This window comes from Neolamprologus multifasciatus, chromosome 15 (genome assembly GCF_963576455.1).
Source record: "Neolamprologus multifasciatus chromosome 15, fNeoMul1.2, whole genome shotgun sequence".
Classification (NCBI taxonomy): Eukaryota; Metazoa; Chordata; class Actinopteri; order Cichliformes; family Cichlidae; genus Neolamprologus; species Neolamprologus multifasciatus.
Window position 1 is genome coordinate 27,356,944 of NC_140453.1, and position 27,998 is coordinate 27,384,941.

The 27,998-nt window shown below is 45.8% G+C and overlaps 1 protein-coding gene and 1 long non-coding RNA gene across 7 annotated transcripts; one reads left to right on the top strand and one right to left on the bottom strand.

Moving 5' to 3' along the window:
* Positions 1–32: 32 nt before the first annotated feature.
* Positions 33–27,996, bottom strand: ppp4r4 (protein phosphatase 4, regulatory subunit 4). Of its 6 annotated transcripts, none has more exons than XM_085133936.1 (25): positions 26,988–27,996; positions 17,304–17,377; positions 11,937–12,039; positions 11,676–11,823; positions 11,174–11,247; positions 10,678–10,784; positions 10,482–10,589; positions 10,177–10,298; positions 9,957–10,079; positions 9,201–9,343; positions 8,992–9,111; positions 8,771–8,848; positions 8,546–8,629; positions 8,310–8,483; positions 8,099–8,204; positions 7,844–7,991; positions 7,619–7,763; positions 7,473–7,511; positions 7,312–7,383; positions 7,173–7,236; positions 6,995–7,072; positions 6,840–6,930; positions 1,336–1,397; positions 893–1,253; positions 33–288 (listed from the first exon to the last, which is right to left on the bottom strand). In XM_085133936.1, the coding sequence occupies exons 1-25, from the start codon at positions 27,093–27,095 to the stop codon at positions 243–245; spliced, it is 2,778 nt and encodes a 925-aa protein (XP_084990062.1). In that variant the 5' UTR covers positions 27,096–27,996; the 3' UTR covers positions 33–242. The 6 variants fall into 6 exon arrangements, with proteins under 6 accessions (XP_084990062.1, XP_084990061.1, XP_084990060.1 ...); XM_085133935.1 differs by having other exon boundaries at positions 7,173–7,230; positions 11,676–11,850; XM_085133934.1 differs by having other exon boundaries at positions 11,676–11,850.
* LOC146502306 (uncharacterized) lies at positions 9,054–16,672 on the top strand. The gene is made up of 2 exons (XR_014869571.1): positions 9,054–9,162; positions 10,199–16,672. It is a non-coding gene; the product is annotated as an uncharacterized LOC146502306 (long non-coding RNA).
* Positions 27,997–27,998: the final 2 nt, after the last annotated feature.

The following is a 27,998-nucleotide window of genomic DNA, read 5'->3' on the forward strand; positions in this document are numbered from 1 at the left end:
CCCTGCTTTAACCAATAAGAACACAGCAACAATTTGTGGGTGGACTCTTTTACTGAATCAATCAGGTGGCAGGATGAGATCATCAGTCTACACAGTTCTCAATAGATACAGGTAGAATCAGACTCTGCTGTCTCTGATGAGGTCCTGATGTATTCTGGGTAATGTCCTGAAGCTGAATGGAAACTCTTTTCTGAATGCTGACTGGCTAATGGCCTGGTGGAGGTATGATGATGCCATCATCTTCAGTCTCGTCCTGATTGGACGCTGAAAGAGTTCGACTTCCTGTTTCTGCAAAATATGAGAAAATGAAACCAGATCAGACTTCTTAGCCCTGAGATCAGCTGATCAAAGGTCAATCAATAATCAATAACTTTATTGCTCTGCATTCATCTGTATGGGCAAAGAAAACCGCCATCATGGTGGTTAGAAAATAAAAGGTGGGGCCTCCAAAGGAGCTGAATTCTGGATCATGGTGAAGGATTTATGTTTAAACTTTAAACAGGAGTGTAATGGGAAAAGACAATAAAGTGTAGATAAAAAATAAACTGTGGATCAAACAGTTTACGATGTGGTTCTTATCTCATGGTAATTCTGTGATGTCCACAGATGGCTGTTTCTGTCCTCTAATAGATTGACTACTGAAAACTTTGGACAGTCACCGAACTTTAAAACATTGTTTAATGTTTGCAAAGATTTAAACATCAGTAGATATTTGCCCTTACATTAACTGTCCTTACATTAACTGTATGGAGGAAGAAATAAATAACAGAGCTCTCTGAAAGTTATCCTCAATTATCCTCAAAACTGTTTGGTCCCAAAGCACCTGAACTCACTTTTTCTGATTCCATGTTGTGGAACAGGACCCAGGTTTATGCTAGAACAAAGAACTTACATGGATAGCTTCCTGGACTGGCCTTCCTTCATGCCGCACCCCCGATCCATTGTTTTACTGCGCTGATCCAAGGTAGTGGTCCTGTGGTCTCTCTGCTCTAGAGTACTGGTCCTGTGGTCTCGCTGATCCAAGGCACTGGTCCTGTGGTCTCTCTGGTCCAATGTACTGGTTCTGTGGTCCATTATATTGTTCCTGTGATCCATGTTACCAGTCCTGTAGTCAAGTGTATTAGGCCTGTGGTCTCTCTGGTCCAGAGTACTGGCCCTGTCCAGGAGACTAGTAGTGTTGCTACGGATCAGGACTGGCATGGAGGAGGCAGACTGGGCTCCCATGCTGAAGTGAGCTGTCCTTAAAGAGTCATCTGTAAGAGACATGAAAACAGTAAAGACACTCATATAGAGACTGACTCTGAAGTCGATCAGGCCTGAGTGTCAGTAAGCTACCTTTACTGGTCAACATGGAGGCCTTCCCAGATGCAGATCCACTGCTCAGCTCTTTGACCTTCCTGAAACACACAATTGATAAATCAACTAGAATATAATGGACTTCTGGAACCTGACGCCAACACACACCCATTCTCAAACCGATGGATGCATCAGAGTCAGGTTGGATTTTGGTGTCTTTACAGAAGATACATAACCATTACTGTTTTGAAAATGTGAAGCTGGGTGTGCTAGCTAGCAAAGTGTGGAGTAAGGTCTTTCTCAGAGCTTGTTTAGAGTTAAAAAAAAAAGTTTCTAATTAAAAGAGCTAATTTTATACAAACCAACCTAAAAATTTTCCAACACACACAAAGACACTAACAAGATACAAGTTCATCTGTGGATTAATCAGTGCCATAGAATTATAAGTCTTTACAGTCCAAATTAATGAAAATACAGTCCAAATCAAAAGTTTAAGACCACTTAAAAATGGCATAAAATCGCATTTTACATTGTTGGATCTTAACAAGGTTCTAAGTAGAGCTTTAACATGCAACAAGAAGAAATGGGAGTGAGACAAAACATTCTTTGAACATGCAATTTATTGAAAACAACGCCTAAACTGAAACAGGCTGTTTTACAGCTGATCAAAAGTTTAAGACCACACCTGCAAAGAACCCCGTAAACCCCCCAAAACAGAAATCAAATTCCAAACATGAACTCAGTAATGAGTAGCTTCACCGTTATTGCTGATCATTTCAAATATTCGTTGCAGCATGCTTGATGCAAGAGTTTCCATGAGGTGTCTGGGACCATTCTCCAAGTGGTGAAGACGGCCACACGAAGGGCATCTACTGTCTGGAACTGTTGTCCATTTTTGTTAACTACCCTTGCCATCCATCCCAAAAGGTTCTCAATTGGATTTAGATCAGAGGAACACACATGGTAGTTCAAAAGAGTGATGTTATTTTACTGGAAGAAGTACCTTGTCCTGCGGACATTGTGTACTATAGCATTGTCTTGATGAAAAATACAGATCATTAGTACACAGACGAGTGCTCTCAGTCATGAAGGATGCTCTCTGCAACATCTGGACATAGCCAATGGCCGTTTGACACTCCTGCACCTCCTGAAGCTCCATTGTTCCACTGAAGGAAAAAGCACCCCAGACCATTATGGCGCCCCCTCCACTGTGGCATGTAGAAAACATCACAGGTGGGATCTGCTTGTCATGCCAGTAATATTACAACCATCAGGACCATGAAGGTTAAATTATTTCTCATCAGAGAATAAAACTTTCTTCCACCTTTCAGTGTCCCATGTTTGGTGCTCTCTTGCAAAGTCCAAATGGTCAGTTCTGTAGCGTTCAAGGAGACGAGGCCTTTGAAGACATTTTTTGTTTTTGAAGCCCTTCAGTCTCAGATGTCATCTGATGATTATGGGGCTGCAGTCGGCACCAGTAACGCCTTAATTTGGGTCGAGGATCTTCCAGTGTCTTGACGGACAGCCAATTGGATCCTCCAGCTCAGTGCTAGTGAAATTTATTTGGGTTTTCAACTTGACTCTTCTGCTCCATAAATCGCAGGATCATTTAAGAAATTCCAAATGACCGTCTTACTGCGTCCCACCTCAGCAGTGATGGCGAGCAGCAAGAGACCCTGCTTATGCAGTTCAACAACGTGACCACGTTCAAAAGGGGAAAGTTTTTTTTGCCTTTGCGATCAGAATTTCATGACAGTGTGACCTCCTGACAAAAAATGACAATGAATCCACATTTTTGGCCTTTTAAAGGCATGTGGTCCTAAACTTTTGATCAGCTGTAAAACAGCCTGTTTCAGTTTAAGCATTGTTCTCAATAAATTTAATGCTCAAAAAAATGTTTTGTCTCACTCCCATTTCTTCTTGTTGCATGTTGAAGTTCTACATGGAACCTTGTTAAGCTCCAGCCATACGTAATATGAGTTTTTGCCATTTTTCAAGTGGTTTTAAACGTTTGATCAGGATTGTATGAAGCAGGGACCCTGACATTACACACAGGATACTGAGATGGTGTCTACTGCTACCCCTGATAAGGTACCTGTTGAATATCATTTAGATAAGAAGGTATCGGGTCCGCGAAATCGTCAACGCACACCTCTGGAAGAGCTTCAACAGCATTCCGAGGGAGACTGGGGACTTGAATCCAAATGGACTGTGGGACTCCGGAGGCAGTCGACAGGTATCGACAGGCCAAGCGGAATGCGGCTCGGGTAGTGGCTGAAGCAAAAACTCGGGTGTGGGAGGAGTTCGGAGAGGCCATGGAAAAAGACTTTCGGACTGCCTCGAAGAGATTCTGGCAAACCGTCAGGCGTCTCAGGAGGGGAAAGCGGTGCTCTACCTGCACTGTGTATAGTGCTGGCGGAGCGCTGCTGACGTCAACTGAGAAAATTGTCAGGCGGTGGAAGGAATACTTCGAGGACCTACTTAATCCCACTGACACTTCTTCCGAGGAGGAAGCAGAGTCTGAAGATGAGGGGAATGACCCGCCAATTTCCGGGGGCGAGGTCACTGAGGCAGTTAAACAACTCCTTGGTGGCAGAGCTCCTGGTATTGATGAGGTCCGCCCCGAGTTCCTGAAGGCTCTGGACGTTGTAGGGCTGTCCTGGTTGACACGCCTCTACAATGTTGTGTGGAGATCAGGGGCAGTACCCCTGGACTGGCAGACCGGGGTGGTGGTCCCCATCTTTAAGAAGGGAGACCGGAGGGTGTGTTTCAACTACAGGGGGATCACACTCCTCAGCCTCCCTGGGAAAGTCTATGCCAGGGTGCTGGAAAGGAGAGTTTGTCCGCTAGTTCAACCTCGGATACAGGAAGAACAATGCGGTTTTCATCCTGGTTGCGGAACACTGGACCAGCTCTTTATCCTCTCAAGGATACTTGAGGGTGCATGGGAGTTTGCGCAACCAGTCTACATGTGTTTTGTGGACTTGGAGAAGGCATTCGACCGTGTCCCTCGGGGTGTCCTGTTGGAGGTGTTGCGGGAGTATGGGGTGTCTGGCCCATTGCTATGGGCCATTCGATCCCTATACAACCGTTGCAAGAGCTTGGTTCACATTGCCGGCAATAAGTCTGACTCGTTCCCGGTGGGTGATGGGCTCCGCCAGGGCTGCCCTTTGTCACTGGTTCTGTTCATAATTTTTATGGACAGGATTTCTAGGCGCAGCCAAGTGGCGGAGGGCTTTCACTTCGGTGGGCTCAGACTCTCATCTCTGCTTTTTGCGGATGATGTGGTTCTGTTGGCTTCATCGGGTGAGGGCCTCCAGCTCGCACTGGAACGGTTCGCAGCCGAGTGTGAAGCAGCGGGAATGAGGATCAGCACCTCCAAATCTGAGGCCATGGTTATCAGCTGGAAAAGGGTGGAGTGCCCACTCCGGGTCGGGGATGACTTCCTGCCCCAAGTAGAGGAGTTCAAGTATCTCTGGGTCTTGTTCGCGAGTGATGGGAGAAGGGAGCCAGAGATTGACAGATGGATTGGGGCTGTGGCTGCAGTGATGCGGACACTGCACCCATCCATCGTGGTGAAGAGCGAGCTGAGTGTAAAAGTGAAGCTCTCAATTTACCGGTCGATCTACGTCCCTACCCTCACCTATGGCCACGAGCTGTGGGTAGTGACTGAAAGAACGAGATTGCGGATACAAGCGGCAGAAATGAGCTTCCTCCGAAGGGTGGCTGGCCTCTCCCTTAGAGATAGGGTGAGAAGTTCGGCCATCCGGGAGGGGCTCAGCTGCTGCTCCACATCGAAAGGAGCCAGCTGAGGTGGTTCGGGCATTTGACAAGGATGCCTCCTGGGCGCCTCTTGGGTGAGGTGTTCCGGGCATGTCCCACCGGGAGGAGGCCCCGGGGCAGACCTAGGACATGCTGGAGAGATTATATCTCTCAGCTGCCCTGGGAACACCTGTTAGGAGTTGGTGGGGTTTCTCTGGTGTGGTGTCACGGGGTCTGCTTCTGTTTTCAGCTCAGGTAGGCGGGGTGGTGTGTCACGGGATGCTGACACACCGGCGGTGCATCAGACGTCATTTGATGGAGCGTTACTTAGGAGCAGCGCGACTGACGTCTGGTGTCGCAGTAATGCCACCTCCTCGAGTGGTAACGTGTTTAATTCTCCGCGGTGTGCATTACGGCCAACCTATGTCTTGGATTTTGTTTGCTTATCTGTTGTCTTGTATCCTCAGCCAGATCCATCACCCGCTTACCTGTCAGCTGTTTGTGAAGCCGCATGATCACTACGGAGATCATTTACAGCGTTTCTCCCACATCCCGAGAATCCCCGCCCGAGCCCGTACAGCCAGTGTGACAAGTGAGCTCTCCAACTCTCCCCATGTTTATTGCTGTTTCTTACCGGTGGTTTGGCATCTCCCTCTAAAGTTTCGTTTTTCTTTTTCTTATAGATCCACCCTGCGTGCGCGGGTACCCCCTTTCCCTCCAAATACGTGTCAGCCTCCTCCCCTGGTTTCCCTCTGTTTGTCCATCTGTATAATTTCATCCCGTGCAAATAATTTTGATACCACAAATAAAGAGCACTCCCTGCATTTTCTGCGCTTCTGTGTGTTCTGCCATAGAGTCCGTTCACTCAGCATAACAACGCCTTGGTGTTCCCCCGGATAAGCTGGAGGAGGTGGCTGGGGAGAGGGAGATCTGGGCCTCTCTGCTTAGGCTGCTGCCCCCGCGACCCGGCCTCGGATAAAGCGGATGAAGATGGATGGATGGATGATATCGGGTCTTCAAGATAAGATGGAGCATGATTATTCAAGACTTTTATGTGTTAAGTAAGGATTTTAAGCTTGATTCTGGAAGCCAGTGAAGGGAAGCCAATACAGGAGAAATATGCTCTCTCTTTCTAGTCCCTATCAGTACTCTTGCTGCAGCATTTTGGATTAACTGAAGGTTTTTCATGGAATTTTTAGGACATCCTGATAATAATGAATTACAGTAGTCCAGCCTTGAAGTAATAAATGCATAAACTAGTTTTTTAGTGTCACTCTGAGACAGGATATTTCAAATTTTAGAGATATTACACAAATGGAAGAAAGCAGTCCTAAATATTTGTTTAATATGTAAATTGAAGGACATATCCTGGTTAAAAATAACTCCAAGGTCCTCACAGTGTTACTGGAGGCCAAGGTAGTGCCATCCATTGTTTATCTCTTGCCATAAGGATAATGTTTATATAATTTTTTGTCAATGTCATAGCTGTAATTGCAAGTGGAATCTGTTACTTTTTATTTTATTTAGTTGAAATGGTGCTGATTTTATTTTGAAGGTCAAGCTTGCCTAAACAATTATTGCACTGCTCGTGTGTGAGAGTGAACATATATAATATTCACAGTTGGTCACAGATGAGATCTTTGTATAGCAGAATTCAAACCTCAGGCTAGACTCAGACTGACCTTTGTATCAGCCTTGTTAATACAGAGACACACATTTTTTCTGTGCTGCAGAAGGTTTATGTAACTAAGGGTGAGGGTGGAGGAAGTTGATGTTCTTACAGAGATCTGTCTGAGGTCACAGGTTTAGATGTCGTTGGCTGACTGGTGAGGGACCGACTCCGGGACAGCTTTGCCTTTCTCATCTCTTTACCTGCACAGAGAGGAGATCATCATCACCGTCATCACCATCATTAACATCATCATCATCGTCTCACCATAGGAGGATGAGGCGCCTGCAGATGAGGACACAGACATGGACTTGGTGGCAGATAGATTGGTCTTGCTGTCTCTTCCTGTCAAAGAAACATGGTTTACAGACTGAACTGCAGGTCTAAATTTCTGCTGAGACTCCCCCCCCCCTCCCCCCCCCCCCCCCCCCCCCCCCCAGCTTACTTTTTCTCTCTGGGTGTTTGTCAGAGTTCAGTTTTCCTTCATTCTGCTGCCTCTCCAGCTGTTCCTGACAACACAAAGACGTTTTTATAACAAAGCAAGGCAGCTCAGGCTGTAGTCTAGTAGCTGGTCTCAGACTCACCATCTCCAGCAACAGCGTCTCCTCCTTCTCCTTCTTCTGGTCCAACAAGTCCCTCTCCTGCCTCTTATGAAACTGTCCACAGACACAAGACATGAAGGAGGTTAGAGGTCAGCAGTAAACCTGTATTCTCATTTCAGCTCCATGTTAAAGCAACTTCTTACAGGTTCTGAGAGGTCTAGTTTGTCCAGTTCCAAGACTGTCTGGAAAAGACGATGGAAACATTGATCACCTTCATCAACAACACAGTCAGAATCTGAAGTCTGCAGACCTGAATATCTGGACTAGTCTGGACTCTGGTAGGCGTTACCTTGCGAATCATGGCCACTACATCTTTGTCTTTCTCTTTGCAAAGCAGCTTCTGGACGCAGAAGTCAAGTTTCTGTAGCAGCTGTTTGTCAGCTGGCAGACGAAGCGAAGAACGCAACCTGGGCAGCAACTGGCACAGCTTGTACCTGAGAGCGAGACAGGTGTGTTTAGTAGGATGTCGGACAGATTTGCCAATGTCTCATTGGACAGAATGAGTATGATGTACCTGACATTGGCAACTGGGTCATGGACTAGCTCCAGTGCTGGAATCAGGAAATGTTTGTTGAAGTATTTTCTGGAGAAAATCTCTGTGGCAGTTTCACAAACATCTAGGAACCTCAGACGATGCCAGTAGCTGCGTCCCTGAGCCAGATCTGAAATGATCAGATTGTCAACATTTACATGTTAGCTGCATTCCTATTGATGTTCTGCTGTTCAAATATCAGAGTAAAAGCGCCAGAAGAACCAGAAATGTTCTGACCTTGTATGAGTCGCCCCATCATCTCCTGACGCTGCTCCTGTTTGCGGTTGTAGCGCAGGAATGTGCAGAATGTGCGAGCTGCCGCCTTCTGTACCGGCAACACTTTCTGCAACCAAAACAGCAGTGTTATTGTCACAGGTTCACCTGTGGGATGCTATGGGATGTTGTATGTAGCATGCTGTGACGTGGTGTGGCATGTGGCAGTGCTCACATTGGTGGTGAGGATAATGAAGATGCGAGGGGAGAAGCTCTGGTGTAGCAGCTCTCCAGGTAGCAGTCTTGCCAGGCAGCTATAACGTTGCAGCAGCTTCTCGTGAAGCCGCCAACGTAAGGAACGTCCAATCTTCTGTTCAGCTAACAGTAGTCCTGCCATCAGATCTGGGAACTTGATTAAAGGAAGCAATGAGAGATAAGCTAAAGTGAAAATGAAAATTTTTATTTTCTCACCTTGTTGTCCAGCGTCTGGTTCTCTCCTCGTGACAGAACTGCCTCCAAAGTTTCTTCTACATGAGTCATCAGAGCATCCAGCACCTCAAGAGAAAATCCAACATAACACTTTATTCAAATAAAACCTGATGTATGATTTTCTAAACTGTGACATCACGGAAAGTTATTGGCATTTGGCCCTAAATCCTGATTGGTGAAACAGTGATAGTGGGCATTGCCGCTCACCTCCAGTGCATCATCCTGAAGCAGACACAGAAGTTCTTTGTGGACCAGCTGGACTTTTGAACCAAGCAACTTGACCACCTGACAGCAAGGCAGGAAAGGAAGCAGTCAATCAGAGTGAGGCAATCATTTAGCAATTTTATTTGATCATTTATGTCTTTCTTTCTCAGCCAAAAGGCCCAATCCCTGAGGATAGACCATCTGGAATCAGGCCTGGATCTCACCTGGTGGAAACTGGCTGCTGCGCTGCGCCGGACACAGACCTCTGGGTCACTACAAAGACTAGAGAAAGAAGGGTACAGCTCCGATAGGAAATGAGCTGTGTCTGCAAAAACCACCATAGCCTGGATGGAGAGAACAGGAAGTGACCCCACCACCTAAAGAGCTGACGAACTGTGAGTGTTTGTCTGTGGATTTGTGTGCACGTGTGTACCGGCAGGTTGTAGCAGCAGTTGCAGCGGATAAGTGTGGATTCGTTGTTGCTATCAGTCTGGTTTCCATCAGTCTGCAGTCCAGTGGTACACATCTCCTTAAATGTCTGCAGTAAATGACTCTTCTGCTCATCTGACAGTGAACCTGAAACACGATCATCAAACAGTATGATCCACAGAAGTGATCTAAAACAGTGTTTCAGATCACTTCTGTGGATCACAACAGACTGCTCTTTTCAAGCACTCCTTCCAGGTTCCTGTCCCTCAGCAGGCAGTGTTCAGATATTCTGCAGTGCTGGTGTTCTATAGGGGCAAGGCTTTCACACCGGGTAACTTTAGAAGTGTAGAGCTCACTGAACTCCCAGACTTGCTGCTATTTGCAACCTTTCACATTCCTGATATGTCTTAACCTCCTAAGACCCAAACTCTTCCACGGCATGCGTTTTTAATTTCTCTTTGATATTTGGGTTGATTGGGACCTGATGAATGTAAAAACAAAGAATTACCAGATTTTTTTTTTTACCTAATTTTTGTTTCTAAGAAAAATGAGAGCCACATATGAGGATATTCATTTAAAATTTCGATAGAACAGTAGCAGTATAATGTCCTCGTAAGTGGATATCAGGCCCTTGTAGAGCAAAATTGAGTATTTTGGTCTAAATAACCCAAAATGTGATGTCCATATATGTGGACACCAGGTCCTTGGAGGTTAACAAAAAATAATTTAAACAAATGACTTTTGTTTCTACTGGTCCTACCTGCCAATTCATTGCAGAGCTTCCCAAACTGGAATGACAAAGATGCCATAATTGCTTCATCCTCCTGCAGCGAGGCCTCACACACCGCCATCACCAAAGGAATGACAACGTGGAGTTGGTCATCTGAGAAGAAGAATTTTTAAACCAGCTGTTTATAAATACACACTGAATAGACTAAAATACTGGGCCACCTATGCATACTGCATGAAATCTGACTTACCGCTGTCCATCATCTCCATTAGGTTGATGATTGTGTCAAAGGCAGCAAGGCGGACACTGCTGTCCTCGTCTCCAGCAAGTTCCACTAGATCAGGAAGAAGCTCTGTCCTGGTGTCATCCACCCTGAAAGAAAAACAGCACATATGTTTGGTAGGTGTTGGGTTTTGTTTGATTTTTGGTTGCTTGGTTATTGTCTGGCTAGTGGTTGGTTAGTGGTGAGATTTCATCTGATCGGTGCAGGGCTTTTGATTGGTCAGCGTTGTGTTTTACCCAATGATTGTTTATTCAATATTTGCTTGCAATTACCCAGTGGCTCTCGCAATGCTCTCCAGCTGACGGCACATACAAGCTCGGACTTCAAATTCCGGGTCCTGACATAAAGAACGAGCCAAAGGCAGCAGCTCCTTCTTTACGCTGATGCACAGAAACAGAGTTAGTATTAGACCAAATGAGAGAACTCGTTGTATTATAATACTACAGAGTACTACATGCTGCAGCTCACATGTAGGAATCAAATTTGCAGGCAACTTTTCCTAAAATGCGACAGCTGGCCAGCCGAGCCTGAGGAGCGTGAGACAGCTGAGACTGATGTAGTAGGGGGTTCAGCACCTGTGGAGACACGCATTTCATTGACCATATAAATCTGGTAAATAATCAGTTCAAGTCAATTCTTTTGCAATTAAGCCTAATCTTAAAAGTAGAGATAGTGTCTGTCTCCCTCCTATTCTACTTTTAAATATTCTATGAACAACAAGTAAGCCTGCAGTGCGAGAGCGAAGTGCTCTAATGGGGTAATATGGTACTATAAAGTCATTAAGATAAGATGGGGCCTGATTGTTTAAGACATTGTATGTGAGGAGCAGGATTTTAATTTCTGGATTTAACAGGGAGCTAATGAAGGGAAGCCAAAATAGGAGAAATATGCTCTCTCTTTTTAGTCCTTGTCAGTACTCTTACTGCAGCATTTTGGATTAACTGATTAGCCAGCATTAACTGACCTCTTGTTTGATGGTTTCTTTGGGCAGAGCGTTGATAGCTAATAGCAGAGTTTCCAGCCAGGCGTTGCTCACCACTGTCAATGAAGATGGCAAAATCAGTAACAAACAAGGCAACTTTGATGTCAGAATGTCAGATATACAGATGTTTTATACCTGTATGTTGGCAGTGTAAAAATGATGTCATCATTTATAAGCCATGGAATATTCTTAAAATCTGGAGCAAGCAAAAGTTGCTTTTATTGAATATTGTCTTTGGGGTATGAGGTTAGAGCCTATCCCAGCTGTCATACGTACACCGTAGACTGGAAAAGTCCATCAAAGAATAACACCACAATTATAGCACTTACACAAAAATCGCAACCACACACCTTCTCATCAGGACCTACAGATCTCTACAGGGAGAAAGGACCTGGACACATTTGAAACTATTATCAATGAAAGGAGCCCAGCAAACCAGGGTTTCTTTTTTTCTTGTTGTCACGTCTGAAGTTCAGGTTTTTACCTGTGTCTCTGTGGTTCAGGTGCAACAAGACAATCTTTAGGATGGAGTAAGTGTGGGTGTGGATCAGTATGATGTCATCTTGAAGGATGGTTAAAAATGACGCCGCTGCAGCCAGCTGGATTTCAGCTCCAGCTCCGTTCAAAACCTCCTGGGTCACACAGACAGGACAGGTTACCTGTAAGACACACCTGTACATTGCACCTGTCATTTTGTGGCCATACTCTGATGTCCTTGAAGTACAGTGTGACCGAGGTAACTTACCCGAACTTTTGGTACCACTCTACGAAATGTTTCAGCTGGATTCTGTCGAACGAGACTCGGGAGGTTACTGATGACACTGACCCTCTGCACCTCCTGACCAACACTGAGGAGCCGAGGGGAGACAGCGGGGATGCAGAGTTGACATAGAAGGGGAGACGGAGGGAAGAGAAAGGGGAAGAAAGAGGGGAGATAGAATGAGTAGTCAGAATGTTTCCAGGTCAGAAAGGTGTGGACTGGTCTATGGTAGCTGCTTTGCACTGTTCAGTTTCAGCTTCTACTGCTGTTACTACTGCTGAAACACAACAAACTACTGCTCTTTATTTTAAGCAGGGAAAAGGGAAAACAACTAAGCAGCTAAAGCTGACTAGCCGCATGGAGGAAGATGTCTTACTGAGTCAATGTATGACACCATGCTAACACCATGCTCTAAAGTCTTAAACACAAAATTTGACGGGACTGCTCTGATCAGTGGTCACAACACTGTCTACCTGACTATATAATAAATGATCACAGTGGACATAGATAGCTTCTTTCACTGCTCTTTCAAACTTTGTCTTTGTTTTCCAGTTTGTGTGCCAGATGGTGGTGGGAGTCATAGTGTGGGCTTCAGGTAAACTTCAGGTAAATTTCAATGTTGAGGTTTCTATTCTCTTCAATGCACACGGCGCAGTCCAAAAACAGCAAACTATTATCCTTTGTGTCTTCCTGGTGAACCTTGTATCCACAGACTTATTGTGAGCAAAAGCACATTGTGCACTGTCGATCCTACAATAATATTCAATATTTAGTATTTACTGTTATATACACAGATTATCGCGATGATGTTGTTTATTATATTGCTCTCTTTTTTTTGCTTGTTTTCTCTTTTTTCTTTCTCAACAGGTGATCCAGGTGATTGATATATGTATTTTTTTGTCTGTTTGTTTTGTTGGTTTTTGTTTTTTTGCCCTTTATCACCGTTCCTCTTCCCTGCCGTTTTTCTTTCCCTACCTCTCTTTCTTTCTCCCTTTTCTTTCCCCTGTCCCATGTGTAGCAAGTGAAAATAGAATAAAATAAACAATTGTGGTGGACCACTGGAGGGCTCCACTCACACCCAGTTCTCAGGAAGTGTTGTTGCTGTGTTTTGGAGGGAAAAGTATTCAGTTGTGTGGTGATGAGTAATATACGAGCAGTGTCAATCGAGAGCTCTCGTGTCGTCTGTGTTTACCTCCACATTGGTGACCCCTGACTCGAACATGCTGCAGTCCGATGGTGGCACCAACTCCGCTCTGGATGCATCAGCAGCCGCCAGCCCTCTGCCTCCGGCTGCAGCTGCGTTTGCTGTGGCGCTCAAGCTGCCGGACTTTTGGCTTCACGATCCCCCGTAGTGGTTTGTGCACGTGGAGGCTCAGTTCGCCCTTCGTGGCATCTCGGCTGACGACACGAAATATCACCATGTGGTGGCCTCTCTCGACCCACTAGCCACCCGTCGTGCGTTGGCTCTCTTCTGGGACCCACCCACCTGAGGGAAGTACGCCGCCCTTAAGGAGCTGCTTCTTCGGCGCTATGCCCTCTCCGACGCAGAGCGAGCCGAGAAGCTCCTCTCCCTCTCAGGCCTGGGTGGCGGTACGGCTCTCGAACTGATGGAGCACATGCTATCCTTTCTCGGACCGGTCGACGGGGGATTCCTCTTCACCCACATCTTCCTCTGACAGCTGCCGGCGGCCGTGAGAGCCGGCCTCGCCAACTCTCCGCTTTTGGGCACAAAGGATTATCGCTCCCTGGCTGAGGACACGGATCGTATTCTCCTGGCTACCCGCACTTTCCACGATCACGACCTAGTTTCAGCCTCGCCGGCAACGCCTTCCGCTTCCCCGCTGACCTGCCCCAACGTATCCGATCCTTCGCTGATGGCAAAGATCGCGGCACAGCGACACCACGGACGGGACCTCTGTTTCTACCATCAGCATTTTGGCGCTGGAGCGTGCCGCTGCCTGCTGCCTTGTGCCTGGGACGCGGGCCCCACCAGCGCACTGTAGCGGCCGCGACCGCTGGCGACAAAGAAAAACTGCTCTTCATAGAAGACTCGCACTCTGGGAGACGTTTCCTGGTCGACTCCGGCTCCCAGAAGAGCCTCCTTCCCCCGTCTGGAGCCGACAGTTTAGCAGCGGGCTGCGGACCGCAGCTTATTGCGGCTAATGGCTCTCCCATCGCAACGTTCGGGGAAAGGTTCGTGACTGTTTGTTTTCATGGTCGGGATTTCCAATGGACCTTTGTTGTTGCCGCTAGCTCTGTACCTATTTTGGGCGCCGATTTTCTTTGTGCCCACGGACTGCTGGTCGATGTCGCTAACAGACGCTTAATCGATGCCCTGTCTTTTTCTTCAATACCCTGTTTCACTCGCGCCATCGAGCCCCTGAATCGGGCTAATTTAGTGACTTCAGGGAATGTTTTTCAGCGTTTGCTCTTGGCGTTCCCTTCACTGACTGTTCCTAATTTCTCGAACACGGTAACAAAGCACAGGGTTGAACATTAATCGTCAACCCCTCCAAGTGCCATTTCAGCTTGCCGGTTCTGGATTTCTTGGGCCACCGCATTTCCGCTGACGGTGTGGTTCCGTTGCCAGACAAGGTCCGGGCCGTTTCGGCTTTTCCGCGTCCCACGTCCGTTAAAGCGCTGCAGGAGTTCTTGGGGATGGTCAATTTCTACAACCGCTTTCTCCCCAGAGCTGCGCACCTGCTGCAGCCTCTCTATGCTCTAAACAGCTAAGGACCCGATTAATTGGCTCCCTGAACGCATCCAGGCATTTTCTGGGGCCAAGACCACGCTGGCAAACGCCACCCTGCTGGCCCACCCATTTCCATCGGTGGAGATTGCGTTGACCTCCGACGCGTCGGACGTGGCGTTGGGCGCAGTGTTAGAACAGCGGGTCTCCGGTGTCTGGCAACCGCTCGCTTTTTTTAGTCGCACGCTTAGGGACAGTGAGTGCAAATATAGCGTTTTTGACAGGGAGTTGCTGGCCCTGCACCTCGCGACGCAGCATTTTCATTTTTTTCTCGAAGGTCGGAGCTTCACCGCGTACGTCGATCATAAACCCTTGACATTCGCGATGTCCAAGGTCTCTGATCCGTGGAGCGGGCGCCAGCAGCACCAGTTGGCAGCCATTTCCGAGTTCACAACTGACATTCAGCACGTGGTTGGTAAGTCCAACTGCGTGGCTGACTGTCTATCCCGCGTGCTGGTTTCTCCCGTTTATGTGGGCATAGACTTTGAGGCTATGGCCGCTGACCAACAGGCCGACCCGGACATCCTTGCCCTTCGGTCTGCACAAACGGGCCTTGTACTGGAGGACAGACGCTTGCGGAACGGCGGGCCTAGCCTGCTTTGTGATGTTTCCACCAGCCGTCCACGCCCTGTAGTTCCCCTTTCGTGGTGTCGTTGCGTTTTCGACTCCGTACACGCCCTCTCTCATCCAGGCGTCTGGGCTCTAGGTTCGTTTGGCCGGGCCTTCGTAAATCGGTGAAAGACTGGGCAGCCGCGTGCATCCCATGCCAATGTGCTAAGATCCATAGGCACACACAGGCGCCCCTCGAATCCTTCCGCGTTCCAGGGAGGCGTTTTGATCATGTGCATGTGGATCTGGTTGGTCCTCTGCCGCAGTCACAAGGTTTCACGCACCTTTTGACTGTAGTGGACCGCACAATCCGCTGGCCCGAGGCAGTGCCTCTGGCGTCCACTACAGCAGCAGCAGTGGCCAGGGTATTTTTGTCAACGTGGGTTTCGCATTTCGGTCCCCCCGCCGACATCACCTCAGACAGGGGCCCCCAGTTTGCTTCCGAGCTTTGGTCTGCCATGGCTGACGGCCTGGGGGGTCAAGGTCCACCGAACCACTGCGTACCACCCGCAGGCCAACGGGATGTGCAAACGTTCCCACCGGTCGCTTAAGGCCGCGTTCCGTGCTTCTCTCACAGATGGAAACTGGGTTGACCGCCTTCCATGGGTTTTACTGGGGTTGCGCTGCGCGGTTAAAGAAGATCTCGGGGTTTCCCTGGCTGAACTTGTCCTCGGTCAGCCCCTCCGGGTCCCTGGGGAATTCTTGCCCGAGAGCCCACCCCCGTGCTTCGCTCCCTCTGTGCTGTCTCTCCGTCCCCCAAGAGACTCATTTTCTCTTCCTGGCCCAGTGCACCATTGTCTGCCCGACACCTTTGTTCCGAGGTCATTGGACTCTTCCCAGTTTGTTTTTGTCAGGCATGATGCTCATAGGCCTCCGCTGCGTCCACTGTATGACGGCCCCTTTAGGGTTATTCAACCGGGCCGGAAGCATTTCCTTTTGGATTTTGGGGGTCGGCAGGAGGCTGTTTCTATTGACAGACTTAAACCAGCACATGTGCTTCTGGATGATCAGGTGGTGCCAGCTCAGGCCCCCCGCCGTGGCCGCCCGCCTTCCACTGGACTGGACAACCCTGCTTCTTCCTCTGGGAGCGCCCCCCACCTGGCGGGGCCCGAGCTATCTTCAGCTTTTCCTGACCGCCCATGCCAGCCTGGCCCTCAGGCTCGTTTCCCCTCCGCCAGCTCTCCACCTCCCCGGTTCAGCCGTTCTGGATGTTTAATTAGAGCAAGGGTTCTGGACTCAATCAAATAGACCAATACGGCAAGGCCGGGATGGTCCATTTGGTAAAGTAAATCCATTGGGCATCTTTCTTTGCCTTTAGACAATAATTCTGATGGCAAAAGAACCAAACGGGACAGGCGGGGGGGGGGGGGGGGGGGGGGGGGGGTTCTGTTTCTTTACTTAATACTTTACTTAATATTTATTTGAGAATAATAAAAAATATTGTTGATTTAAAAAATAACAAGCAAACAAACGAAGACGACCTGAACAGGGCAGGTTTATGGGTTCAGATCTGCTCCAGACTCCAGTCTGAGTCCTGTAGACTCAAGTCCTGTTTATGAATGAGTTCAGTGAACAAATTTAAACCCTCTGGGATTGGACTGCTGATTACTTCCATTGTTCAATTATCTCCGCAGTTTACTGGATCACAGCAAAGGAGGACGGGTGGAGGACAACGCTTTCAGCTCCACCCAAGGCATCCAGAAATCCACATACCTACAAAAGCTTTTGTATTTGTTCTTTACTGTAAACATAGCTGAACTTATTTTAACCTTTAACTCATTGTAACCTATTTAACTTAGAGAAAAAGAAACTCTGTGGCAGGTTAAAAAGGATTATGGTAACAGTCTCAGCTTGAACTCTGCTCCAGTTTCTTCATTTCCCCACAGGAATGAACAGATCTGCACCTGGAGCTGTCTGACAAACCTGGGGCACTAGGTGGGGTTTCAGTTTGAAGTGCTGTGTTGACCTGCGCATAAACCTTTGCTGAGACTCACCTGAGGAGGTAGACAGCTCTCTCAATGTCATTTAGGTCTTCATCCACAGTCAGCTGATCAATCTCTTCTGCAGTCTGATGGGAAAAACAAAAATACAAAGTCAGCTGATCAGAGTCACCTGTTTGATATGATTGTGCTGTCCTTAGGTGAGCTTTAATGACAGTTGACCCAACACAGACCCTAATCATATATGAGACCATCAGAGGTAAATATGACATTAAAAATCTCTAAAACTGCATTCAGCTTATGAAGCGTAGTCTTCGTAAGATTACATCTTTGTGTCTGCAGTCTCTGGTGGTCTTTCCTGACAACCTCTGTGGTGGATATGCAAATGTGACTCCAGGAAAATGTTTGTCGTGAGGTTGAGCTTAATTCAATTCAATTCAATTTTTCAATTCAATTTTATTTATATAGCGCCAAATCACAACAAAAGTCGCCTCAAGGCGCTTCATAGATACAGAGAAAAACCCAACAATCATATGACCCCCTATGAGCAAGCACTTTGGCGACAGTGGGAAGGAAAAACTCCCTTTTAACAGGAAGAAACCTCCGGCAGAACCAGGCTCAGGGAGGGGCGGCCATCTGCTGCGACCGGTTGGGGTGAGAGAAGGAAGACAGGATAAAAGACATGCTGTGGAAGAGAGACAGAGGTTAATAACAGATACGATTCAACACAGAGAGGTCTGTTAATACATTGTGAGCAAGAAAGGTGACTGGAAAGGAAAAACTCAATGCATCATGGGAATCCCCCGGCAGCCTACATCTATTGCAGCATAACTAAGGGAGGATTCAGGGTCACCTGGTCCAGCCCTAACTATATGCTTTAGCAAAAAGGAACGTTTTAAGCCTAATCTTAAAAGTAGAGATAGTGTCTGTCTCCCGAATCCAAACTGGAAGCTGGTTCCACAGAAGAGGGGCCTGAAAACTGAAGGCTCTCCCTCCCATTCTACTTTTAAATACTCTAGGAACAACAAGTAGGCCTGCAGAGCGGGAGCGAAGTGCTCTAATAGGGTGATATGGTACTACAAGGTCATTAAGATAAGATGGGGCCTGATTATTTAAGACCTTGTATGTGAGGAGCAGGATTTTGAATTCAATTCTGGATTTAACAGGAAGCCAATGAAGAGAAGCCAAAACAGGAGAAATATGCTCTCTCTTTCTAGTCCCTGTCAGTACTCTTGCTGCAGCATTTTGGATTAGCTGAAGGCTTTTCAGTGAGTTTTTTGGACATCCTGATAATAATGAATTGCAGTAGTCCAGCCTGGAAGTAATAAATGCATGAACTAGTTTTTCAGCGTCACTCTAACACAGGATATTTCTAATTTTAGAGATGTTGCGCAAATGGAAGAACGCAGTCTTACATATTTGTTTAATATGTGCGTTGAAGGACATATCCTGGTCAAAAATGACTCCAAGGTTCCTCACAGTGTTACTGGAGGCCAAGGTAATGCCATCCAGAGTAAGAATCTGGTTAGATACCATATTTCTAAGCTTTTCAGCGCAGAGTACAATGACCTCAGTTTTATCTGAGTTAAGAAGCAGAAAGTTAGTGGCCATCCAAGTCTTTATGTCTTTAAGACATTCCTGCAGTTTAACTAATTGATGTGTGTTATCTGGCTTCATGGACAGATAGAGCTGGGTGTCATCTGCATAGCAGTGAAAATGTATGCTATGTCACTCCTGGTCTGATTGGGGAGGGGACCAGAGAAAACTACAGAGTCCGACATTGTTTTGGGAAAGTTGCACACCGATTCAATATTGATTTTAGTGACCTCCGATTGGCGTAACCGGGTGTCATTACTGCCGACGTGAATTATGATTTTACTGAATTTACGTTTACCCTTAGCCAGCAGTTTTAAATTTCCTTCAATGTCACCTGCTCTGGCTCCTGGAAGACAATTGACTATGGTTGCCGGTGTCTCTAGCTTCACATGTCTGAGAACAGAATCACCAATTACCAGAGTTTGACCCCCAGCGGGTGTGTCACCGAGTGGGGAAAAACGGTTAGACAAATGAACGGGTTGGTGGTGTACCTGGGGCTTCTGTTTAGGACTATGCTTCCTTCTCACCGTTACCCAGCCGCCCTCTTTCCGCAGCTGCTTGGGATCTGCCGGGGAAAAGCTAGCGGGGCCTACGCTATCTTCGGCAGCACCAGCTACAGGGGCCTGGCTAGCTAAGGGTGAGTGAAGGGTGCGAAGCCGAGTCTCCAGTTCAGTAATCCTGGCCTCCAGAGCTGCAAATATGCTACATTTGTTACAGATATCATTACTGCTAAAGGAGGCCGAGGAGTAACTAAACATCTGACACAATGAGCAAGAAAGTGCAGGAGGGACAGGTGAAGTAGCCATGGTGCTAACGAGTCGGCTACGAGCTAAGCTAGAGAAACAGTACAGAGACAGTGAGTGAATACTTTGGCTATAAATTAGGTAGTGAGTACACAGAAAGTGTGCTTCGGATGAAGCACGTGAAGATTATACTATGAAAAAAGAATGTATTTAAAAGTTGATTAAGTTAATTAAACTGCTAAGCAAATAAGCTACTCAGAAACACCACTGTGTTTGAGCAGGAACAGGAAGTGATACTATACCACAGAGCGAGCGAACACCAAGTGACAGCTTAGACTGACTGACTTCTAAATTCTTCTAAATGCTGTTCCTTGGGACTACTTGTTTTAGTTTTTGAGGCATTTGGAGTGGGGAAAACACCAAACAAGGTGATCATTATAACGATCACCTTGTTTTCATGCAGTTGCAGCACATTGGAAACAGTTGTGTTGGGACATGGATTGGGATCATTTTTTGAGAACATTGAGTGGTAGGATGTAAAAGCAAAAAAATAATGCATTATAATGAGCATGCGCAAACTTGCAGGAAACAAGCACAAGAGCAGTTTATGGGAGGAAAGAATTTGATTGGACAATTAGGGTCATAAGGTCACTGCCTCGGTGAGAGTGATTATGAGTACGAGAGGATCCCAGAATCAGGTCTGAGCAACAGTTAGGAGTTCAGAGGTCAGTTAAGGGCTATACATATGTGAGGGAGGAGGGGGTAGTATTTGTTAACAGTCTGAATGGCCCAGTGGAAGAAGCTGTTTGAGAGGTGCTTGTATGCACAATAAATTTCTGGTGCAGAGATGTGGGGGTCTGATTTATTTGACTAAACAAGGGGGCTCAAGCTCCCATAAAGTAGGGCAAAATATTTTTTCTCGGAAAAAATATGATTCATGCCATAGAGTAACTATTACTACAAAGGTCCCACAGGGTAATAATAATAAATAACGTTAACTGCATGTTAGCACAGTAAGTACTAATACAGTAAAATTACTTCTCTGTAAAGTACACATTTTGCATTAAAATGTTTGCTGTCATCATATGATAACATGACAAGATGTGAGAAGTTAATGATAAGTCTGTGATATTGCCTGCCACACAGACTAAAGCTAATCAGACCTCTGAGAGACCTTTGTCAAAGATCATAGCCACAGCCTTTTAAGGACCTGGGTATTAATACCTGTGGTAACTACAACCAAAAAAACAAAACAACACAAAAAAACCCCCACCTGTGCTTAGAGCAAGCCACAAAGAATGAGAAACAGCAACTCCAACTCTGACCCTATGATTCTCAGCTGGAAAAAACAATGGAGTGCCCACTCCGGGTCAGGGATGAGTTCAAGTATCTCGGGATCTTGTTTATGTATAACTGTATAGATTAGTGTTTCCCAACCACTGTGCTGTGGCACATAGGTGTGGCGTGAGAAATGATTAGGTGTGCCGTGGAAGATTATCTGGTTCCACCTGATTGGTACTCTGAGCAATCGGTGTAACAGGCAGAACAATTACATTCTCTTCCACTAGAGAGCAGTACAACTCCCTGCTCTAATTAAATGGGTCGCCAACTGCCAGTAAAACAGGCGAAGATGAAGAAGAAATTAACCCTTTAACTACTGCACCAAGATAAAAAGCAATGGAAAAATATTTTGTTTGTATTCCTTATTGACTTGAGTGAGTAATAACAACAATCATTTATTTTTCAATAGACCCTATAGTTTTTAAAATATTGACCTCTACTAAATGAGATGCCACTTAATGGTTTACGTATTTGTCATGCAAACACAAGTACAGTAGAATTTACAGTTGAAGAAAAATCAAATAAAGTGCCAAATTATAATTAAATTAATAACAAAAACTATCCAGGGCATTGGATACAGATTATTTCAAGTAGCATGCCAGCAAACATTGCTGGTTTTCATTCCATCAAAGGAAAGTATTATATCAAAAAACAAAATATATATATTTTTAAATCTGCAACTATGAAAAAGTGCAAAACACTCACATTCAGGCCATTTCTGATTGAATGCTACTGTGCAAAATCATTTTTGCTTTGCAAAAAAATAAAACAAAAACAGTGCAAATCTGGTTTGTTGACTTGGTTCAGACACAGCCAGGTGGAACCTTTTGAGAGCCATTGGTTTCTGGTTCTGTAGGGCACAGGAACTCTTGTAGACCAGGAATTCAAGTCAACGATGTATCCGAACAGCAGAATATGCCATCTCCTTAACTTGTAACCTTTAACTTATAACTTGTCTTATACAGGTGTAATAGCATATCAGAAAACTCAGTTCCTCCCATATGCTAATTATATGTAAGGATGAGTGATGGGCATGCAATGGTGATCTTTGCGTTGGAGTTTTTGCTCCACCTTTTGACAGATGAAAGAGGCATGAACCCACAGGCATTGTTTAGAGGGTTGACACATTTGTTGTCAAACCATTTTACTGCAATTAGACCTTCTTCAGATCTGTAACCACAGGCTCCATGGCCCTTCTTCATTAGGTTTTGGTCTGCCATCAGGGGAGCTCCATCAGTGCAGTTTGGCCATACAGTACCAATGCACCTGATAGCCAAGGAGGTGTGCAAGTTCTGGGCCAAGCTGAAACTTGTGAAGAGCTGAGGTTCTTTTTATCAGTTTGCATAGTGTTTTTTACAACTTTCACTTCTAGAGGTAGCTTCTGTTCCTCTTCACTGAGGGCAACATATGCAAAGGGGACAGAACGTGGACGGAAGAAGTGTGGGGTGACATCACTGTTCACATGAATAGCAGCTTTCCAAACATGAGAAGCTGGTGAAGTACCAAGGGTTCAGAGAAGAGCTCAAGAAGATGTGGAGGGTGAAGGTAACAGTGGTCCAAGCAGTAATCAGAGCACTAGGTGTAGTGACTCCCAAGCTAGACAAGTGGCTCCAGAGATCCCAGGAACAACATTTGAGATCTCTTTCCAGAAGAGCGCAGTGCTAGTAACAGCTAAGATACTGCACAGGAGCCTCAATCTCCCAGGCCTCTGGTAGAGGACCCGAGATTGGAGGATAGACCAACCGCAGGGGTGAGAGGGGAATTTTGGTTTTTTGGGTTTTTTTAAAGTTCCCATCTCGTCCTGTCAGCTTGAGGGTCCACCACTTCTATGTCTGGTTGGTTAGCCATCACCAACTTGTCTGTCTATCTGGAAGTCCGTCAGGATCCTAGCTCGGTCATTCTCGACCAGAGATGGGCAGTAATGCGGTACAAGTAACATGTTACTGTAATCTGATTACTTTTTCAAGTAACGAGTAATGTAAGGGATTAGTATTGCAAAAAAGTAATTAGATAACTGTTACTTTCCTGTAAGCACGCTGCGTTACTGTGTTACTAAACTGTTGTGATTTTGTTTGTGAGAGTGTCTCATGACAATGATGTAAGCACGTGCGGTGCACGTGGCAGCAACAGGCGTGTGTCGATCAACAATGGATAATATGGAGTGTAGGAGAGAGTACAACCATGCAGCGTTTAAAGGGTGGATGTACTGAAATTACTTTAAGTTTTAGTCCGTAAAAAGTGACAAAAACATTAGCGTCCGCTGTACACTCTGTGTGGGAAGAAAACTTCTTTCGACAGCGAAAAATTAAACTTCAAATCTCAAGCACCTAGCAAGCTGCCACGGGAGTGTGAAATTCACTGAGAAATCTCTAAATCCTCCCACTGACATGACACTGACAAACCTTCACCGGCCTCACTCCTGCTAAACGGGTGAAAATGCATTTAAGAGCAACAGGACTTAGTGCCACTGAATCTTTGATTTTATTTATTTTTTGCTGTGTTTTACTTGAATCTATTTGAAAGAGCAAGTGTTAACACAAAACATTATTTTATTTTATTTTATTTTATATGCTGGAATATGCAGAAAATAGGTTTAAATGTTAAAAGATTTCTTCAAGTCAAAGACAGTTGCATATAATTGAATTTTTGCTTAATGCAGTGTCCATAAATTAAAAGATTAAAACTCATAAAACAATTTAAAAAAAAGAGACTTTCCATTTGATTCAATTTTATATGACGGATTATGCATAAAATATAGATCTGGGCTGAAAGGTCTATTGCTTTATTATGTATTCAGGTTGTGTATCGTGTTTTTAAAAAGTAACTAAGTAACAAATTACTTTTGAAAATAAGTAATCAGTAAATTATTGGGATTACTTTTTTGGAGAAGTAATCAGTAATTAGTTACTAAATTACTTTTTTCAAGTAACTTGACCAACACTGTTCTCGACCACCCTAGGCGGTGTCTTCCATTTTTACCTTGGGACTTCCAGGCAATACACAGATGTTTCTGTATACTATGCTAGCCACTTGGTTATGGCGTCCCATGTATTCCCCGACTGCTAGCATCTTGCACGCTGCTGTTATGTGCTGGATTGTCTCTGGGACATCTTTACACAGCCTGCACCTGGGGTCTTGCCTGGTGTGATAGACCCCAGCCTCTATGAATTTTGTGCTTAGAGCTTGTTCCTGTGCTGCCATTAGTGATTCTGTGCTGTCATTCTGTCCAGCTTGGTACTGCCACTGGTAGGATTTCTCAGTATTAGGTAGTTCTTCTGAGTGTGGTACATGCTTGTGCAGGGTCCTGTCCTTCTGTGATGGTTGTCCTTCTTCCTCCCCTTTTTGGGTTTCTGCTGCCTGAGTTATTCACTGACCACACTATCATTCCAGACTTCTGAACCTGCAGAGCTTCTTCTCCCTCTAACTGATTCAACATCACTGCAATAAAGAACACTTCAAGAAATCAGTCCTACTGTTCTCTATAAAGCCGTATATTAATTCTTCATTCTGTGACAGGTGAACACACCTGTCAGGCATAAGATCCCAAACATTATTTTGTATTATCTTTATTGTATATCTTCACGCAGCTGTTGTTCTTAGATTTTAAGTGAGCATGTTATTGCAATTTGCACTTTTCTCTTGCACATTGTCAGTTTTAAATATATAAATTCTTGCACTCATAGTATAAAGCCCTTACCAGACAACTGTGGCACATTTATTTTCACGGTGTTGGCAAATTGTTGTTTATTGTGGACAGTACAATTTTTACTCTTTATTATGCTGATGCAGGACAAAAGTTTCCCTTGTGGGATCAATAAAGTTCTCTCTCTCTCTCAGAGCTGATACTGATTTTCCTTCAGCCTCTTCTTTTTATTTAAAAAGATAGAAACACTTGTGTGAAACCTGAGCATAAAATTGATTTTTCAGCCACTAATGTACACTGCTCTTGACAGAATGTTGATTTTTACCTGGATGCATTTTTGTTACTAAATTACAGTCCATTGTTAATAAATCATCCTACAATTACAGGGATGAGGTCCAAAGACTGCTAGGGTAATGTGCAGACAACAACTTAATCCGTAACACCCCTAGACCAAAGAACTGATCATTGATTTCATGAGGGGGAAGTCCAACCTGCAGCCCATCTACGTCAATAGAGTGGGTGGGGAGGGTTTCCAGCTTCAAGTTCCTGGATGTGTATATCAGAATCAGAATACTTTATTAATTCTGATTCTGATATGGACACAACCTCCAAATGGAGCTCAAACACCTTGGAAATTGTGAAGAAGGCCTTTGAGGGTGTGGTGATGTATTGCATCTCTGTGTAGTTCTTGAGCTGCAGCATGGCACACGAGAAGGCATTAAGGCATATTTATAATTGAGCTATTTGTAAATATTAGAGCTATTTCTTATATTATGTCAACTTTGGATTATATAGTATTATTTACTGTCTGTTACTGTTATTGTCTTGGATCAACTGTAACCCACACAATTTCCTTACGGATTATTAAAGTATTCTGATTTAAAAGCGTCGCTAACATGGCCTAGAAAATCACTGAAGGACCTCTGTAGCATCCACTGTCTCAAAAAGGCACGCAACATCTTGCAGGACTGCACAAACCCAGGACACCAGGTGTTTAAGCTTCTGCCCTCTGGCAGTTATCTTGTGTATATGGTATTTATTTATTTGCTTGTCTACATCATCACTGATCCCACCTGACCTGAAGTAAACATGACTCCTAAAGCCTGTAATACAACAAAGGACATTACTAATGATTACTAATGATCACTGATTATACAGAACCTTACACACACTTTGATCTGTTCATATAGATCAGGGGTGAGGAACTCCAGGCCTGAAAGGCCGGTGAACCTGCAGGTTTTAGATCTCACCCTGGGCCAGCACACCTGAATGAAATGATTAGCTCATTACAAGGCCTCTGGAGAACTTCGAGACATGTTGAGGGGGTTATTAGCCATTTAAATTGACTGTGTTGGATCAAGGACACATCTAAAACCTGCAGCACACCAGCCCTTGAGGCCTGGAGTTTCCCCACCCCTGGTATAGATCATAATCTTGAGCTCATACAGCGTTCTGCATTCATGCAGTAACAACTCAACAGGAAGTAGTTTTATTCCAGCTGTGTGATGTTCAGATCTCAGCTGTGAGTTTAACAGCTATAAAAACTATAAATATATCAACGGGTTATGGATGAAAGCACATCATTTCCCCAGGGATTATTAAAGTATTCTGATCCTGAAATGGAAAATGCAGTTATGATGAATGTTCTCATGATCTGCTTCACTTTGTTTAATATGTTGACTGTTTTCATGAACAATCAGATGCTATGAATTAAAATTTGGTGTTTTCTGCTCCCTTTCCTAAAGGATGCTCCAGTGTCTCCTCTGCTAAAGGAAGCAATACAGGAAACACTGAAGCTCCTTTCCTTAGTGTTTGGGAAAATGGAACAGCTCTTGTTATGGGCGCAACACAGATACTTCCGGGTCACGTCTGTCAATGAGGAACTGTCCTGAGCATTCACACGTGCAGGAAGGTCATAAGAGGACACGGAGAGGCTCACCTGAGGTCTGACTGACCACTGTCAACCATAACAACACATAGACATGCACACAGTGCAAGTGTGTTTGTCGTCATCACATCAGCTTTCTCCCGTAAGAACACCAAAGCTCCGCCTCCTCTCTCAATGTCATCATGGTGAAACCCCGCCCACACAGCTACAGGTGTAAGAATCAGGCAGCGCGTTTATCTTTTCAGTTACTGATCAGTCATGATTAGCGACTGTCTTAAATTAGATCAGAGACAGCTTCACTCTGTTTCTCATGATTACTGGTTAATCGATCAGTTATCGGCCGTTTTTCTCGATGCACCTCAGACCTGTCTGTCTCTCTGCAGACAGACAGGCGGACAAACTGCGTCATGCTGCGGGTCTCCCTTCTGCTTCCTCCACTGAAGCTGCTGATCTTCCTCCCACTAACTCACCCTCCTCCTCATTACTTTACGTTTCTCTCTCTCTCTCTCACACACACACACACACACCTTCGGACTCCTGCGGATCGGCCTCTCGATGAAGGCGAGTTCCTGCAGCTCCTCCAGCGGGCCACACAGCACGCCGGCCGGGCTCAGGGCCATCCTGCCGGGTAACATCTGGCTGTTAGAGGGGGAGCAGTCGTATCAGCTCCGACCATCCCTGTTGAGGGGGCGGGGGTTGCGGGGCTGTCACTAACCGTTTCCAAGGAGATCCCGGCTCGAGCTGAACGTCACTCCAGACTCCGTTCAAAAGTCTGACAAAGTCTCACGAACACGCTCATTTGCACACGATGCAGGCTATCAGAGATCCCAAACAAAACCCGTCCACACACTCACGGCACGATCGGCGGTTCGGCGCTCACAGAACTGCGATTCCTCCAGAAAAATCCCCCGTAACATCCCAAACTGTCACACCGTTACCGGGATGTGTCACACGTTTCCAAGCAGATCCAGTGCAGCGCAGAGAAGTGGCAGCCAGACTACGTGTAAAAAGCTCCAGTTAACTCTTTTATTCCCCGAGGACTCTTCATTCACACCACACTCAGTCCAAAAGTCCGCACACGGAATTTATTCGGAGTAAATCTAAAGACTGAATGTAGGAAACCGCACAAACCGGGCGCGGGATGAATCAGATGGACCTCCTCTCCGGTTCGGCGCACATCTCCAAATATTCTGACAAAGTCCAGATCTTCTCCACCTGCTTCAGCTCCTCAGGGCTGCGGTGGGAGCGTCACGCAGAACTGCGGCTGCGCTCCTCAGTGCTCCTTCGAGTCCGTCATCCTCGACAGTGCACAACCGAACCGAATCGCCCACTCTACGTTCAGTGCTGGTCTGTCATACGCAGACCGGTACCGGACAGCGTCAAAGTTCACAGACGGTATCAGACTGATTTTCACACCAAAGGACGAAGAGGAGGAGGCTTCATCGCCGTGAGTGACCCGTGGGCAGCAGAGCGGGCTGAGCGAACCTAAACGGAGTCATGAGGATGCAAGCCCGACCTGAACCGGGACCGAGAGATGA

Bases quoted from the DNA above. Each gene is read 5' to 3' on its own strand.
- ppp4r4 (XM_085133934.1), bottom strand. From the start codon at position 27,095: ATGTTACCCGGCAGGATGGCCCTGAGCCCGGCCGGCGTGCTGTGTGGC. The intron at 10,785-11,173 runs GTCAGTTAATGC...GTGTCTCCACAG, and splicing joins AAGAAACCATCAAACAAGAG to GTGCTGAACCCCCTACTACA. The intron at 7,764-7,843 runs GTACATCATACT...TCTCGCTCTCAG, and splicing joins GACCCAGTTGCCAATGTCAG to GTACAAGCTGTGCCAGTTGC.